The sequence below is a fragment of the Tympanuchus pallidicinctus genome, unplaced genomic scaffold (genome assembly GCF_026119805.1).
Source record: "Tympanuchus pallidicinctus isolate F22 unplaced genomic scaffold, pur_lepc_1.0 scaffold12, whole genome shotgun sequence".
In the NCBI taxonomy this organism is placed as follows: Eukaryota; Metazoa; Chordata; class Aves; order Galliformes; family Phasianidae; genus Tympanuchus; species Tympanuchus pallidicinctus.
This window is the reverse complement of record NW_026294637.1, coordinates 9,260,605-9,276,730: the sequence shown is the minus strand read 5'-3', so window position 1 is coordinate 9,276,730 and position 16,126 is coordinate 9,260,605. Positions and strand designations below refer to the sequence as shown.

The following is a 16,126-nucleotide window of genomic DNA, read 5'->3' as shown; positions in this document are numbered from 1 at the left end:
ATGTTAACATTTATGCTGTCAGACAGATTTTATTAATTTTTCAGATGGGAGCTTATTTATGCTTCTTTGTTGTTAAACTACAATATCTCACAGGCTTTCATCTATTGAAAAATTAGTAGTGTCAGCTTTACTTCCAAAGACCAGAACACAATGTTTTGTTTACTGTAAATTAAATTCAGCCTTGATCACAAGCTCGGATGAGAGATACGTGCTATACAGAAAGCTGTGTCACTTCCCACTCTATTGTGAGGCCTGCAAGCCCTTCCATAGGGGCTAATTGGAGAAGGCCAACGTATGCATTCAGGTTGGATATTAGGAAAAATTTCGTCTCATGAGGAGCAGCGAGGCATTGGCACAGGCTGCCCAGGGAGGGGTGGAGCCACCGTCCCTGGCGGTGTTCAAGAACAGGGTGGATGTGGCACTGAGGGGTGCGGTGGGGAAGGGTTTATGGTTGGACTGGGTGCTCTTTTCCAACCCTAGCTATTGTATGCCACCCCCCTCCTGAAGTCATTGAACTGCTGAGAAAGGATGGGATATTCAGAGGCCAGGTATTAGATGATGCCTAAAGAGCAATACTACGTGGAAGATGGCTCATTTCACACTCCTGTTTTTGGGGGCCATCTTTTGAGACTGGATTTAGACACAACTCCAAAGCTGCTATGCTGCACAGGAGAAGGGAGCCTCCGGGCGCCTCCATTTTGCATGGCAGGAAGGGAACATGGAGCTTTGTGGTGAAAAAGGGAACAACTCAGGAAAGGCAGGGAACGATGGCTGGAAAAGAGCTGCTGGCACACAGCTGCCTCCTCAGATCTGTGGCAGGAGCAGCTACAGCTAAGTCCCACAGCAGCACGGGAAGATGGCGGCACAGGGAGATGGCCACAGCCCGAGGTGCACACCATGATTCTGCTCTGAGGGAAGGCAGCAGGGCCACCTCCTGCTCAGCTGACAGCCCGGTGCGCGCTTTTTACAAAAAATAGTGATTTTTTTTCTCTTTTGTTTTCCTTTCATTTTCCCTTTCTTTTTTTTTTTCTTTTTTCTTTCTATTTTTGCCCCACCCCAGGCCTCCTCACACGCCTTCGCGCGCAGCCCTCCTTCCCGCCCATCCCAGCGCAGTGTTTATTTCCGTATTACGGCGCGAGGACCGGCCGCCCCCGCCCCGATCGGCTCCAGCCAATGGGATCGCGCGCTACTTCGCCCGGGCCCCGCCCCTCCGCAAGCTGCGCGCCGCTCCCTTAAGGCGGCCGAGTTTCGGTTCGCCTCGCTCGGCGGCCGCCGCCATCATGGAGCCGCAGCCGGACAGCCTGGAGGGGTGGGTGGCCGTGCGCGACACCGCCTTCGCCGAGCCACAGCCGCCGCCGCGCCTCCGCTTCCTGGTGGGCTGGAACGAAGTGGAGGGCGCCTTCGCCGTCACCTGCCACTGTCGGTCCGAGGCGGCAGAGAGGGCCCCGCAGAGCTGGGCCGGCCTCTTCTCGGCTCCGGCCCTGCGCGGCGTCCACCGGCAGCTGGCGGCCGTCTGCCCGCGCCTGGAGCCCGCCTTGCCCGCGCTGCCGCCCGCGCCGCCCGGCGCTTCGGGAGGCCTTTGGGCCGTGCTGTTCCCCGGCGGAGCGGCGCCGGACGAGGCCGAGGTGGCGGAGCTGTGCCGGCAGCTGGAGCGTTACCTGGGCTGGGCGCTGGAGCTGTGCGGCGGCCGCGTGCTGCTGGACGTCCTCTTCGCCGCTGACAGCCACCGCGACGACGAATACTTCGAGAGCCTGCACGAGTTCCGCGGGAAGGCCCTGCGCGGCCACCTGGCCCGGGCCAAGGAGGGCCTGCGGCGGGTACGCGCCCTCGGGCGGGGCTGGGACCGGGCTGTGCTGCTGTGGGCCGGCTGGGGGTCTGCACCTTGGGCAGCCCGGGCTGAGCGCCTGCTGCTGAGCAGTGGAACGCCGTTACTGCTTCAGAAGGATGTTCTGTAGAAAGGCAGCTGTAGTTTGCAGTGTGTTCTTGTACGGTGTTACTGTGTGTAATTGTGTAAAAGCAAGGATTTTATCCAGACAAGCCCCAACAGACAAGAAACCCACTCAAAAGCAAAAATCCCTCTGCCTGTCAAAAGCAAATTCTGATAAGTGATTTTCTCGTGAGAAAGTGAACTGTTGTTTCTATGGGGGCAGGAAGAAAGGATAGTCTTTTACACTGCTCCAGGTGGACCTAGGAGTGATTGAGGGGGCTTCAGATCTCAAGGGATTATCAGAAATGCTGGGGTTCCTGCTGTTCTCCTGCCACAGAGCTTCCCTGGGGAGATTCCTCTGCAGCTGGGACCTTTGCTCCTGCTGTTGGACTCAGCTGGCAGGAGGAAGAATGATGATTTAATTCCAGTGCTTCTCAGTTGCAACACAACCAAGCCAGCATTTCTAGATGATTTTTCTCGCTTTGCTCCTTCCCTCAAGGAGCCACAGATCAAGCAGTGTCTTTTCAGAGAGATCTGTGGTTCACAGCTGCCTTGCTGTGTCCTGCTGTGTAGGGTGCTCCATGGTCTCTGGCAGCTGCTGTCAAAGAAAAATCTTGGAAGTTTTGATTTTAACCAGTAAACAAAAGCCATTGGGGAAGCTTCTAGCTTTGTGTTTTGTCTGTGGAACAACTAAAGACATCAAAGGGGGACTGATGTGTCAGAAAGAAGGTAGCTCATTGCATGAGTTACAGGTTATAAAATCTTATGTCATGAGGACTGTAATCTGAGTAAACTATTAGAAATTGTGCAAATGACAATGGGATTTAACTGCAGGCTGTATCAGGAGTAGAATTCTTATTTTTAAGTCTCAATCTGTTTTTTCTAACCTTGAAGTCAGAAATTTGGGGTCTAGACACTCATTTCTTATTAGTGCCTGTATAGTGATTATGGAAGAGATGCAAGAGTTTAAGAATACCTTCCTTGCCCTTTCAGTATGCAGAATTCCCCTTACCACTTGTGTTTATAAAAAGCAGTGACCGAGTCACCTGCACACAACTGCTGGGGTTTCTGCTGTAGGAAGACTTGGGCCTGGGCAAGAGTCCTTGCATTCTCCTAATGCAATACAGAGCAATCAGTGCCCATCAGCATGGTGTTAATAGTATTTCATGCTGGGGTGGCTGCTGGATGTCTGGAGTGCTGGGAAGCTGTACCTATTTCACCTGGTGATAAATAGCAGGTGCCTTCCACCACAGCCCATCAGCAGCCAACACACACAGATGTAAAGCAGCCAAGCCTGATTTACCTTTTATTCCACTAGGTTCTTCAGCAGCATAAAAGCGCTGACACAATGGTGGCTTTGATGAAGGTTTATGAGGAAGAAGATGAAGCTTATCAGGATTTGGTTACCATGGCAACACAGTTCTACCAGTACTTGCTGCAGCCCTTCCGAGACATGCGGGAACTGGCAACACTGTGCAAACTGGAAATCCTGGTAGGTTCTGTCTTTATGAAGTTTACAGGTTACATAGTGAGACTGAGGTATCACTTCGTACTCCCTGGTTTTGCCTTCACCTGCTTTTCTTTTTTTCTCCTGCGAAGCCATCAAATATGACTGAGAAGTGTAGAGTTGGGGCAGAACTGCTCTTGTAGGATCTGAGTCTGTGGTATTGGTTTGAGTGAAACTGCAGCTCTACTCTGCCAGTGTCTCCCTTCTTTCTGTTTTGAGGGCTTAATAGGAAAACTTGCCCAAGCTCTGCCTGTCTGCTTTATTTTCCACTGAGCTGCGATTGCAGAGACCTAAGTAGCTTTCATTTATGCCACCTTCAGTGGGATCAGTTTGTGACAATGAGAATGCCATTCTGCACCACATCAGCTCAGCTCTGGAAGTAGAGAAGACCTGACTAAGGAAACATACGTATATTGGTGCCATTCCTTTTAGGAGTACAAGCTCAAATTTGTCATTTTTTCATTTTCTTATGCGTGCACCTTAAACTGGAAGCACGGATGTCCCTGGGAAAGTGGGCTGTCCACGACTTGATTTTTCAAATTAGAGTGAGCTGTTAGTGTTCCAGAAAGGAGCTGAACCATATTAAGTTTAGGTTAAGGAAGGTTTTTTAGGAGCTCTAAGTCTGAACTCTGAGGGTAAAATATGCAGTATGCTGTATTAAGAAATGAAGATCTGGGAGGATGAAGCACAAAGTTTGCTACTGTATAATTCAGAAGGTTGTGAAGGCTCATTTGAAATATGGATGCTTTTCAAAGAGAAAAAAAATGAATGCTAGTCCTGTACGTATGTATTCTCTGTGGTCTTGAAAAAATTCTCTTATGTTTCTTTTCTATATCTCTGTTTCTATGTGAAAGAACTGCCGAGCTGGAGAATCTGACAGGGTGATGTGCTGTCAACACGTGAGGGAAAAATAGAAGTGAACATAGCACATAGAAGAGGGTATTTGTGTCATTTTTAGTAACACTTAAAAGCACTTCATTGGTCATTCTTTTTAAGATCTTATTTCTTAACATACTTTTTAAAGCTAAACTGATCCAAAGTGAATGTTTCAAGGTCATGGTTAAGGTACAAAGTTTTTGAGTTAGCTCAGAATGAGGAATGATCATGCACAGGTGTGAGGAGTGGTTCACTTTGTGGCAGGAGAGAAGGCCGTGCTTGCCACGTGCTGTGTCTTCCTAGGAATGTCTGTCAGTGTAGCACAGTGCAAGATGCACCACTGCTGTAACCAGCTGATAACTGAGAAATTGTCTCTTTGCAGAAATCTTTACAGTATGATAACCTGGGACCTAAAAGAGTAGCAGCTTTGCAAAAAGATGCTGAAGAATGGACTAAGCGAGCTGAGAGTGCTGTGTGCTCCATTCAGGATATAACTGTGAAGTACTTCAAGGAAACCGTGAAGGCTCTGTCAGGTAATCAGAATGGTTTACACAAAAGGCTTTCTGAATCTTGATTTAGGATATTGAGAGCTCTTTTTAGTACCTTTGCTGCTCTCTCTTCAAACTCCAAAGTTAGGGTGAGTGTCCAGCTTAAGAAACATTTTATTCACCTAAGATTCATAAGTTTTAACCAATTTGATTTACAACTTGTATTTTGCTTGCACCCAAATATCAGATCACTGTGTAACTGCTAAGACATGTCAATAAAGTATTTTACTTACGTATAAAACAGTAAATTAAATCTTCTTTAATTTTAAAAGATCTTCAGATATAGTTTAATAGCATCAGCATTTTTACTACTGCAGCTGTAATATAAATGCACTCAGATTATTGGTTTTCTCCATTTCTCATCTCTTATTGCAATATTGTAATCTGCAGCAATGCACAAGGAGATGGAACAAGACCAGGAAAGATTTGGTAAAGCCACCTGGGCTTCAGCTTTGCCACGTCTAGAAAACCTGAAATGTATGTTGGCTAAAGAGACCCTTCAGCATCTGAGGGCAAGAGAATTATGCCTGAAACAGAAGAGAGCTGCTATTCAGAAAAATGTAAGACTCTGCAAAGCCTCCTTTGCTGTCAGTGTTTTATGAAAGGCTGATCAAAACCTATCACCAGGGTCACGGGTAGACTTTCAATCTCTTTGTTTATGAAAAACTTGAGAGACCTCTTTCAGCAAAGCACCTGCATTCAGTGCTATGTATTGTACAGGGTTGCAGAGCTGACCTGAATCTGATGACACAACAAGCTGGTGTTTCTTCACATTTTGAGGAAGATAAATCAATTTTTAATTTAACAAACACAAAGCTTGAACTAGATGGTTTTCAGTGTGGTTTTAAGTTATGAGACAGTGCTGGTTTCCAGTTCTTAAAGTTGCTCCTGCACACATGGAGACACTTAGGAAAGGTTAAGATAAATGCCCATACAAGTTTCAAGTATCATGTTAGTGTTTTTGTTATTAACCTTTAAAATTGTCAATTTTTGGCAGATAAGGAGCAGATATTATGTTCAGTGGACACTGCAAAATCAGAATATTTACTTAATATTCTGACCTATTCTGCTTCATGCTGTTTTACTGCTGCTAGGTGTATCTGACTTTTATTTTCCAAGAGCAGTGGTGTTATTTGTGCAGATCACAATGAAGTCTTTCCTGGTAGACTTAAGATCTTTAGACTACTGAGGCTGCTGCCTCCTTGGACTTCTTCTCCAACCCGGTTCTAATATTCTGTTATTTCCATACCAAAGCACTTTAGCAGCTTCCGGACAGGCCAGGTTCTGCAGGTATCAACTTCATAGATTGAAGTGTGCATGCATGCATGCTTGTTTCCTGTGTGTGTGTTTTGTTATCAGTGCTTTTTATTTTCTGCTTGGGGCTGTACAGATGGAGAACCTCAATGAACAAGAAGAGAATGTGACTGTAGCAGAGGAGCTAGAAATACATTATTATGAAACCCAACTGGAATTATATAATGTACAGCTTGATGTATTGAAACATGAAGAAATGCTGCTTATTGTACAGTTGGACACTTTGAGGAGACAGATTAAAGGTAAGAATAAAGACATAATTAGGCATATATCTAGGACGCAAGAGTGGTGACCTGCTCTTTATATTAAAAATAATAGTAATAAAATAGCAAATACCTACTGGTCACGTAGCTACAGGATATATGTATAGGAACTATGATATTGTGACCTACTGAAACATGTCCTGAAATTAATCACAAGTTTGTTACAATTTAACATGTAGAAATTGCAAACTACATCCTGTAATGACAAAAAAGTAATTATATCTAGATGCTACTTGAGTGCTGCTTATATTCCTGCTTAAAAGTTTGTTCATAATATAAGATACCAAGTAAGGTATCTTTATTTTTATTTGTCCTTGATGAGTTCTGTTACCATGTATCCTGTGAAGTAAACATCGCTCCTGCTTGTTGCTTAATTAAGAGCTGGTAAATAATAAAGCAAGTGACTCGTTCAGAACAGCCGTCAGCTTTCCAGGAATACTCCAGTTGGTGAAGGTAGGAGTTAAAGCACAAAGAGACATTTGAGAGAGGAAGCTGAATAACAGCAAATGTTAACAGCATAAATCTGATCCTGCAAAACACCCCTGTGAGTAGCATGGCATGTTTGTGTAAAGCTTGAAAGGTCCAAGCTTAGCTCTGGAGCTTTACACTTTCTCATAACTAACTCGCTGCCCTCAGTGGCTTTTAAAATGTCATTAGTTCTTTAAATGTTTAAATAACTGTGGCAATTTTTGGGTTTTTAAAAAAATACCAAATGCCTTTTTAGAGAAACAGGATGAAGTTGTTTACTATGATACATGTGAAAATCCTGAGGAGCTCAAGGTCATTGAACAGACAATGGAACACCATTACGCTCACTTGTCAGAAATGACGGTGCTGAGGCAGAAGACTAAGCAGTTGGAGACAAAGCGTGGGACTGTCTGTGCGAGGAGAGCCTACCTCAGGAACAAAAAAGTAAATGCAGTCCTGGAGATGTGCAGTTTCTATAGCTGATGTCATGAGTGTTGAGTCGCCAGGGATGGACAGGAAACATAGGAATGGTTTGGGTGGAGTGTGGAAAATGATGTGTGATTCTGTGCCTCTAAAACAGGAAGAGGGGCAATGAGGTTTTAAGCCAACTTTATGCTCTGCTGTGTGCTACAAGTACCTCTCAAGTGTATTGAGTGCACAGACTTACATGGGAGATGTAAGTCAAATAAACTTCATACAGAGCCCTGCTGTGGCCAGCCAGAGCTTTGCCCAGGCAGTCTTTTACAAAGCAGCTACAGCACAGAAGAAAACCTGGCCTGCTATGAAGGAAGCTGCAGTGACAAAGCAACCCACACAGTGATACCTTTGGAGGGAGAGGAAATTTAAATACTGCAGTTCTCTCTCCAGCCTCAGTTCTGTTCAGGGGCCAGTTTCTGTCTTTATTATCTGAAGCAGAACACTAGGAAGACACAGGTGAGATCACAGTTGACTCTCGTGAACATTCCCAGTGAGCTGGGCTTATTTTACACCTGCACAGTTTCACTAAAGCAGAGAGCAGAGCTCAAGCTAAGTTTGTCTGGCCTTCTACTCCTAGCTAGGCTGGACAGAGTGGGAATGACACTGAGGATGTTATGTGAATGATCATTGTCTCTTGCTTGCAACTGCTTCCTCTGCAGACACATTCTCTGCTTCTATTTTCATTTACTTAATTGGTGTCTACTGGTTATGTAATACTAAAACCAAATGCCAGATGATTTGCCTGCACAGTCATATGGATTTATTCCCCCCCTATAGATTGACAAATAGTGACTCCTGGAGAAAACACTGAAGCCTGCAGCTTCAGCTTTGTTACGCAAGGCGTCCTGGTAGGCGTTTATTGTGTTTCACCTACATTTGGTTCCCTGGCCTTTGCACATAGAATCTATGGCAAATAAAATGGACAGAGGGAAAGTAGCCTTGTATTTTTTTTTTCACAGTGTGCTTCTAACTTCTTTTTTGCTTTCCTTCTTATGTTATACCACCCCTTGCCACAAGGTGAGGCTTGGGTAAAATTTCTTCAGAGCTTGTTGCTGCCTTTTTCTTGTTTTCTCCTTTTTTTTTCTTTTTTTTTCTTTTTTTTTTTTTTTTTTAAAACCTAAACATAAAACAGAAGCAACTTTTCGGATCTGGGTTATATTCCCTCTGTAGCATGAATAACTATCATTAGTTAGGATAAAAAGCAAATCTAATTGGCTTTAGCCATGAAGGAGTCCCATAGATCTCACCTTCATAGTGTCTCACATTTATCGCTTGTTGAGCTTAGCCATCGTTCACAGTACAGCCATGCACTTGGCACTGGTCATTGTTAGGTAACTTGTGCACAGGGAGTTAATGGCACATATGGCACACAGTGAGCATGAACTAACCAAGGATTGTATGAATTTTGTTGTTCTACCAGGATCAGTGTGAAGCAAGCCATCGGCAGAGACTCCGGCAAGCAGAAGAGTGGAAAAAACATTTCCAACAGCATCACAGCATACAAATAGTGAGTACTGAACAGCAGCCTTGAAGAATCAGGCAGCTGCTTGTTTTCACACACCAATGCTCTCTCACTTGTGTTTTAATGCAGAAAAGAGACAAACAAAAAGAGGAAGAAAAAAAGAAAAAAGCTTGGATAAGCCAGGAACGTCAGAAAACGCTGGAGAGACTGAAGACATTCAGGGAGGTAAGTAGTGCGAGTTACTGTTGTCCTATATGATATGAAAACATAACATCAGACATCTTGAGCATGGTCCAAATCTCAGACTACCATTTGGATAGCCTGAAATAGGGTTGTGTATAATTGAGTAAAGAGAACGCAGCCAGATAAGGAAATAGTTTCCTTAGGTGAGAGCCTGCTGCAAAGAACAGAAGAGGAAGTGGCTTTGAAAGAAAGACGTTTATATTCCTTTAAATATGTTTGGTGTTGAATTTGCATCTTGAGAGGGTGAGTGGTACATGCTTGTGTTTTTTAGTCTCTCTGAGGATGTTGGTTTGGCTAGTTCCATGGAGATGTGACCTTCTGTTTATGATTTGTTTTTCAGAAGTGTCCAGCTCACGTTGTTCTGAAAACATCTCATCCAGAGCCTCTCAGTCTCAGGTTGCCACGAAACGCCACTCGGAAGGCTGCAGTAGCTTGCCCTCCTCATCTGTCAAGACCAAGACCAGCACCAGAGCAGCCAAAGAGCTTGCTGCTAGTAGAAGCACAAGTATCAGAAACTTCACACGAGAATACCCCAGCAGATATCCCTGTCCAAAGTTTTATTACTGCTGATGATTTGAAGCAAGAAAAGCACAGCGAGGAATTGGTCTCTCCATCCTTACCTCCTCCACCTCCTCCACCTGCTCCACCACTACCTCCTCCCTTACCCTTGCGTTTAAAGACAAGACCAACAATAGAGGACAAGCCACTTCCCCTTAGCTCTCATGACCCTTTAGAAAGCCCTGCAATGCACAAGCAGGATGACTTGTCCAGGAGGTCTATAAATAATTGCATAGGTAAGTAGGCTCACACTGACGGATGTTTTTCTTTCTTCCTTTCTGGTATTCTTCAGTTCTCCCTCTGGAGAGGCATGCAGCCTTTCTCGAGAGAAAGAAATTCTCAGAAATTTAGCTTAAGAGACCAGTGTGCAGTAACACCATAACTCAGGATTCTAAATAAATAACCATGGTTGGTTGATCCGGTTTGATATGTTCCACAGGATCCTGACTTCCAGAGTGTATCACTTGGTGTTTCTGGGGAAATGCTGTCTAGTTGAACATTCAGGTTGATATTTTAAAACATCTTCACTTGTTGAAGATCCTGCTGGTGTAAGAGGTACAAAGGTGTCAGAAATTCCAGGTAGGGGGAATTTATTCATGTTGTTCATATTGGTAGTAAGCTGCCTTTATTACCAGATTTATTTTTTCCCACAATTCTACAACATTTGAACAGAATGATTCATTTTGATGAGGATAAATCCCTGTCCAGTCAAAAGACTACTGTGGGTAGATATGTGGTTGTACTAAGGCTACACTTCAGTGTTTATGACGTGTGTACTATAGACCTAGCAGCTGGGCTGCTTTCATTTCTAAGGTATGCACAGCCTGTGTCCGCTTACAATTTGCTTGGTTTCTAAATAAAGGATTCTTGAGAGAATTCATGCAGAATCCAATCGGGATTTGAAAGGTAGATGGATAACTTTGGCATATTTGCATTCCTAGGGCAAAAAATCTGCTCTGTTACCCCCTCTGCCTTGTTAGCAAGATCATGCAGGTGTAATTGAAGGCTGAACTCTGCAATTGAAGCATAGTCGTTTGAATGAGAATAGAGCTCAGCAGTCTCTCGAGGCTGCACTGGTTACATCCTGCTGACAGACTTATTTTTGTCTCTAAAGCAAGCAAGTATTTGGACTGAGTTGGGCAGACTGAACTAAGTTGGAAGGCAGCAATTTTTTCATTGCCATTTGTCACAGTAGAGCTCATGCTAAACTGAAGCAGGTCTTTATATAAAGATCATTCCTTTTCAGACTGTTCACAATACATTTAAGCAGCCTTTGTATCCTCTCAGTTAAGAGGCAGACCACGGGCAGAAACTCTGAGCAAAGTTAAGCATTTTGAGTTCTTCCAAGGTATGAGAAAGTATGAGCAGTTGGAAGGCTGAACACAGGCTAGCATGACAAACTACTGTGCATCCAGTGGATTAATGTGCTGACTTCAGACTAAGAAGACTGTGGGATTGCTGTGCCACAGATACTCATAAAAGGCTTTGATTAGTAACATGAGTTGTACACCAGAATATTCAGATTGCTGCTGAACAGTCTCGCTGGTAACTTTCTTACTAAGAAGCACTGCAAGACAACTTTGTGGGTCTCTGCTTGATCCTCTTCTAGCATCTCTTGTCAGTCTCTGAAGATACCACAGGATTCAGCAGGATGTTGCATTTTCAATGCTCAAGCTGCTAACACTGTGTGGCAACGATCCTTGCTGTTGTGAGGTACAGGTGGTCCGGACCTGTGGCTGTAGGACTAGACTGCTGTCCAGGGGAATTGCCTTTCCCATCTGACAGTCTAAGAATCCAACAAGAGGGCTACAATGCAAATTGCAGTGTGTAGCAATAGAGGCAGCAGGAGCTTTCTCACTGGGGTGTTCTCTATGGTCTGAAGTCCATAAACATAGCCTGAGATTTAAATCATGTTGTAAAATGGGAATTATTTTCTTCAAGTCTACACAGAAAAGAGCTGTCTGCTTGCCTGCTTAAGCTGTGATCTGGCTCCCACTGACTTCAGTGGTGTAGTTTCAAACCCTTCTTCTCAAATCTTTTCGTTTTTCTTTTGGCTGAGCAAAAATGCAATTGACAGGCTCAGCAGGCATCTGAGCAAGCTAGGAGTGGTAGATTGTTTCTAATATGGAATACAAGAGATTTCTTGGTTCAGTAATTTTTTTTTTGAAAAGCCATAAAGTTATAATGAAAAAGAAGCATTCTCCTTCGTGTATAATTTCCTTGTTAGTGCTCAACCTTGTATAATGTTGAAGAGGCGTTGGTTTCTCAATTCAAGATACAAAGGTTTAACTCTTCAGTGCCAGAGTATGGCAGTGCAGAAGCTATTACAAGTCAGTACCAGAAGGGACTGTTCTTCCTTCTGTCTCTAGCAGAGATGAAAGGAACCCTGAACGCACACAAGTAGGATTCTGTACTTGTAACCATGCTTGTCTTCCTGCTTCTGTTCACGATAGATTTATCTGTTGCAGGTACGATGGATGAGGTGTTGGCTTCTCTAAAACGTGGTGAAGTTCATCTCCGCAAAGTGGAACAGCCAAACCCGTATGCCTCTGTGAAAGATAACATTCTCTCTGCCATAAGGCAAGGAGTTAAACTAAGAAAAGTGAATAGAGATACTGAGAAAGATGTCAGTAAAGACTCTACTAATGAGCTAGAAAGAAGCATTAAAGCAGTCATCCAGAGAATTAAGAAAGTGTCTGCTGATTCTGAAGAAGAGGAAAATAATGATCAGAATAATGGAGAATGGGACAACTAACCAATTTAGACTAACAGACTACTGACTGGAACAGTATTGGTCGTGTTTTTGTGCATTATAGAAGAGTGCCTTTCAAAATGAAAGAACAGTGAGATTGTGTTTGTGCATGTGTTCTTAAAATGCACAAATGTTTGTAGAGTTAAAGGGTCCTGTTTGATTTTCTACAGGAGCTACAGATTCTTATTTTTGCATGTAATGTCATACTCCAACATCCACTTGCATGAACAGCTATTTCTGGCTCAACGCTATATAGCTTTCACCACATCTGCAGACAGCTAAAATACTGGATATACTGGATGGAAACACACATTATATTTAGGTTGTTACTCCACAGCCCTGCTATCGCAAAAATGAAGTGAAAAATGGAGTGAAAAATGAAATCAAAGTGTATTTCGTTACAGGGTGACAAAGGCAGTCTAGCAAACTAGGCATAATTTGGTACTTCTGACCATTACATTTACACTGACCATTAATAAAAGCAGATCCAAACAGCTGAAGTGGATTCTGGGTGCTCTCATTTTAGGATTCTGCTTTGCTATAAGCTTTACTTACAGTCCTCTGTGACAACCATGCAGCAATTCACAATAAGGATATATGTAAATCCATAATTTTTTTTCAAATATTTGTGAAATATGTAGATCAATAACAAATTTGCAAATACTTTGTTTTACTGCAGAAAAAGTAGATCTATTTAATCCATAAATGCACAAGAGCTGATGGATGGAACAACTCAAGAATCAGGACTAGGGGCCTGCTCTGGGGTGAGCAGCTCTGTAGGGTGCTGGATTGGTGCTGAGCTCTGAAGTTCTTTGCATTGCCATTCAAGCACCCCTTTCTTGGGCCAGTGAAGGAATAGCCTGCAGAATTTGTTGAACATAAATGCAGCTCTCTGGCTTTAAAGGGTTCATAGCACTAGGAGGTTGCTGTATAGCCCAGTGATGAGGGCTCAGTTCCTGCTAACCCCTATTGCTGTGCCTTATGAGCTTTTAACGAGATGTAGGCAGGCCAGGCAGCTGCTGGCAGTATTTTTAGGAAGACTTAACATAAATGTGTTCGAAGACTGCTTGGGCTGACAGGGAGAGCTGTGCTCTGACAGCCCACCCTTTGATCGCAGCAGGATTGCAGCACCCAGCACACGCAAGCCTGCAGCATTGGCTGGGGATGGCAGCACAGAGATGGATTTGTCAGCAGTTCTGTCACTGCACTGCTTCTCAGGATGGATGAGGCTTCTCTGTCATCAAGCCACGGCACACACATGGCTGATTCACAGCTGAGGCTGTATCCTGTGTGCCCCTGCAGCCCTGCCTGGCCTGAGGGCATGAGCAATGCCTGCCAGCAGGCCGCAGTGTCACTTCTCCCTCCCATAAATGAACAGTTCAAGGCTTCATCCCCTGATGGATGGCCCTGATATGGCATGGATGTTGAACTCTGTTTCATTTCTCATCATTGCAAACAGAACAAGAGTGCTCCCCAGCCCCACCATGACTGCATGCTGCAGATCCATGCTTTCCTTGACCGCTTTGTTAAAGCAAAGAAAGAAAAAAGCAACACCGAGTTACAGTTTCTACCAATAATCAAGACCTAACCTGGTCTTTATAGGGCTCATACAGGGCTCCTCTGCTTTGCTCTCATGAGATGCGGGTGCCCCATCACTGGAGGTGTTCAAGGCCAGACTGGATGGGCAGTCTGAGGGCAGCCAGACCACAGCAGGGCTTGGGTGAGCATTAAGGCCCCCACCAACCCAAGCCATTCTGTGATTCTGTGGCTATGACTCACTCACTGTCTGCTGCCCTGCCAGCCCCACCTGGGTGAAGATTGTAATCCCATCCCTGGGAACACGATTGGCCTCCCACTGGCCCTGTGCCCCAGAACCCCCTTGGCCCACTTCCACTCCTTCCTTTTATACCTTAAAATAGGAAGATGCAAGTCTATGCCAGGACACGTGGAGCAAGAGGAACAAAGCTGATGTGTGTGAAGGCATTCATTACGACTAATAAAAAGATGCAAAATGCTGCTTCTTTCAGTGCTTTTCAGAGAAGAGGTGGGTAGATAAATGTGCACTCTTTCTGAGGAAAATGAGACTTGAGGTTACGCATACTTCCAGTTGAAAAGCATCTTTAATTCCAAAACTTCCTGTTTTCATCAGAGAGAGCAGCTGTGCACTGTGTGTCATAGTAACATGATATTGTAGGAAAGAAGGACGCATCATTTCAATTAAATCCACAGTGATGATAAAAGGTGAATGGCAGTGAAGGTATCTTTTAAGAAATGCTGCCGCAGGGCCTGGCACTGGAAGCAGCTCCCAACAGTCCATAAGCAAATCCCTGGGGACAGCACACACTGGAAACTGCTCCAGAACATAGTGGGTTTTTCTTTTTTTTTTCTCCCTAGTAGAAAAGCATGCAATTTTCATTCTCAGCATGTCACAGTAAGCTGAAAGCAAGAAGCAGCAGAATTAAATCTGCTCAGGTAGCAGTGACATTAACAGCTCAGCTACTTGTGAAAACGCTGCATAAAACAAGCTGTCTATAGCAAGCCATTGCTCCAGGAGCAAGAAGGAGCTGCTAACTGCACTAAAAACATATTAACCAAAATCTACTCTTGCTCATTTTCACAAGAAGCCCCCTTCTGCCCCAGCTCCTAGCCCTTCTTGGGCTCCCTCAGGTCTCAAATCCTCCAGGTCTGTCTGCTGGACTCTGTCCAGTTTTCTGCCCTTGACCAATGGCAATGGCACCTCCACAGGATCAGAACTTGTTCAGCAGGGAGAAGAGGACACAGCCGGGAGCAGAGGAGAGGGTAGGTGGCTGCAAGTGGGCGAGTGGGAGGGAGGAGGAATTCATAGCCAAATACCGAGCTGCCAATGGCCAGAAGATGAAGAGTCTGGGGAAATGCTATGACATGGGCTTCACTTCTGTGGCAAACAGCTCACCAGACTGAAACCAGGGGAACTACAATGGGTAGCACAGACCTCTCCTATACCCTCGCTGCTGGCAGGCTGCATCTGGGGAAAGGTGCACAGCATCCTACTGGGATATTGGTCCTATGCGAGTTCATTGCACTTAGTCACTCTTAGTGCCATAAAATCTTCTGCAATACCCTTCTATTCCAAGGCAACAGTCCTTTGTCTTGCTCCGAACACCATCCTATAGATGGAAGCATGGGGTAGCCTGAAGCCAGCAGCCATTCCCACTCTCCTCCCAGCACCCAGCCACTGCCCACAGAGATGGGTTTGAATCCTGGTGCCAGCAGCAGGGTCCTGGCTCCACAGGAGTGGGCAGCACAGGCACTGGGGTGACAACACGGATCTGTGCTGCACTTAAAAAGACGCCAAAGTTGATACTCATCAGCAAGTGAGTCACTGCCCGTCCCACAGTCTCTTCCTGCTCAGCAGTGGTGATGGCAAAAAGGGATCCTGCACCCACACGTCCACTGTGCTACGTGGAGCCTGCTGCCATCCCTTCTCCAGAGCCAGTCAGCTACTTCAGAACAAGGGCATACGGGCACTGAGCGTACAGAGAGGCAAAGGAGAGGCGTGTTCTGCCTCAATTCATGCCTCCCCTGCCCACCTTGCCTGTGAAGGAGCTCTTCCTGTGTGGGGCATTTGGGACAGCATCCCACAGTCCCTAGTAAACACAGCAGCACTCCAACACCTCCATAATGCTTGCCCTTGCATGCATTTATCACACGCAGAAATGAGGACTTGTACATCAGTAATAGCCTATCAGTGC

General features: G+C 44.9%; 1 protein-coding gene across 1 annotated transcript; it reads left to right on the top strand.

Moving 5' to 3' along the window:
• The first annotated feature begins 1,265 nt into the window (after positions 1 to 1,265).
• On the top strand, positions 1,266 to 12,837 carry WHAMM (WASP homolog associated with actin, golgi membranes and microtubules). Its single transcript, XM_052672457.1, has 10 exons — positions 1,266 to 1,817; positions 3,246 to 3,419; positions 4,693 to 4,843; positions 5,249 to 5,418; positions 6,249 to 6,414; positions 7,160 to 7,347; positions 8,801 to 8,887; positions 8,972 to 9,067; positions 9,426 to 9,879; positions 12,112 to 12,837. Exons 1-10 carry the CDS (start codon positions 1,281 to 1,283, stop codon positions 12,396 to 12,398), a joined length of 2,310 nt encoding a protein of 769 aa, XP_052528417.1. The 5' UTR covers positions 1,266 to 1,280; the 3' UTR covers positions 12,399 to 12,837.
• The last annotated feature ends 3,289 nt before the right edge of the window (positions 12,838 to 16,126 follow it).

Bases quoted from the DNA above. Each gene is read 5' to 3' on its own strand.
- WHAMM (XM_052672457.1), top strand. From the start codon at position 1,281: ATGGAGCCGCAGCCGGACAGCCTGGAGGGGTGGGTGGCCGTGCGCGAC. The intron at 9,068-9,425 runs GTAAGTAGTGCG...TTTGTTTTTCAG, and splicing joins GACTGAAGACATTCAGGGAG to AAGTGTCCAGCTCACGTTGT. The intron at 9,880-12,111 runs GTAAGTAGGCTC...TATCTGTTGCAG, and splicing joins GTCTATAAATAATTGCATAG to GTACGATGGATGAGGTGTTG.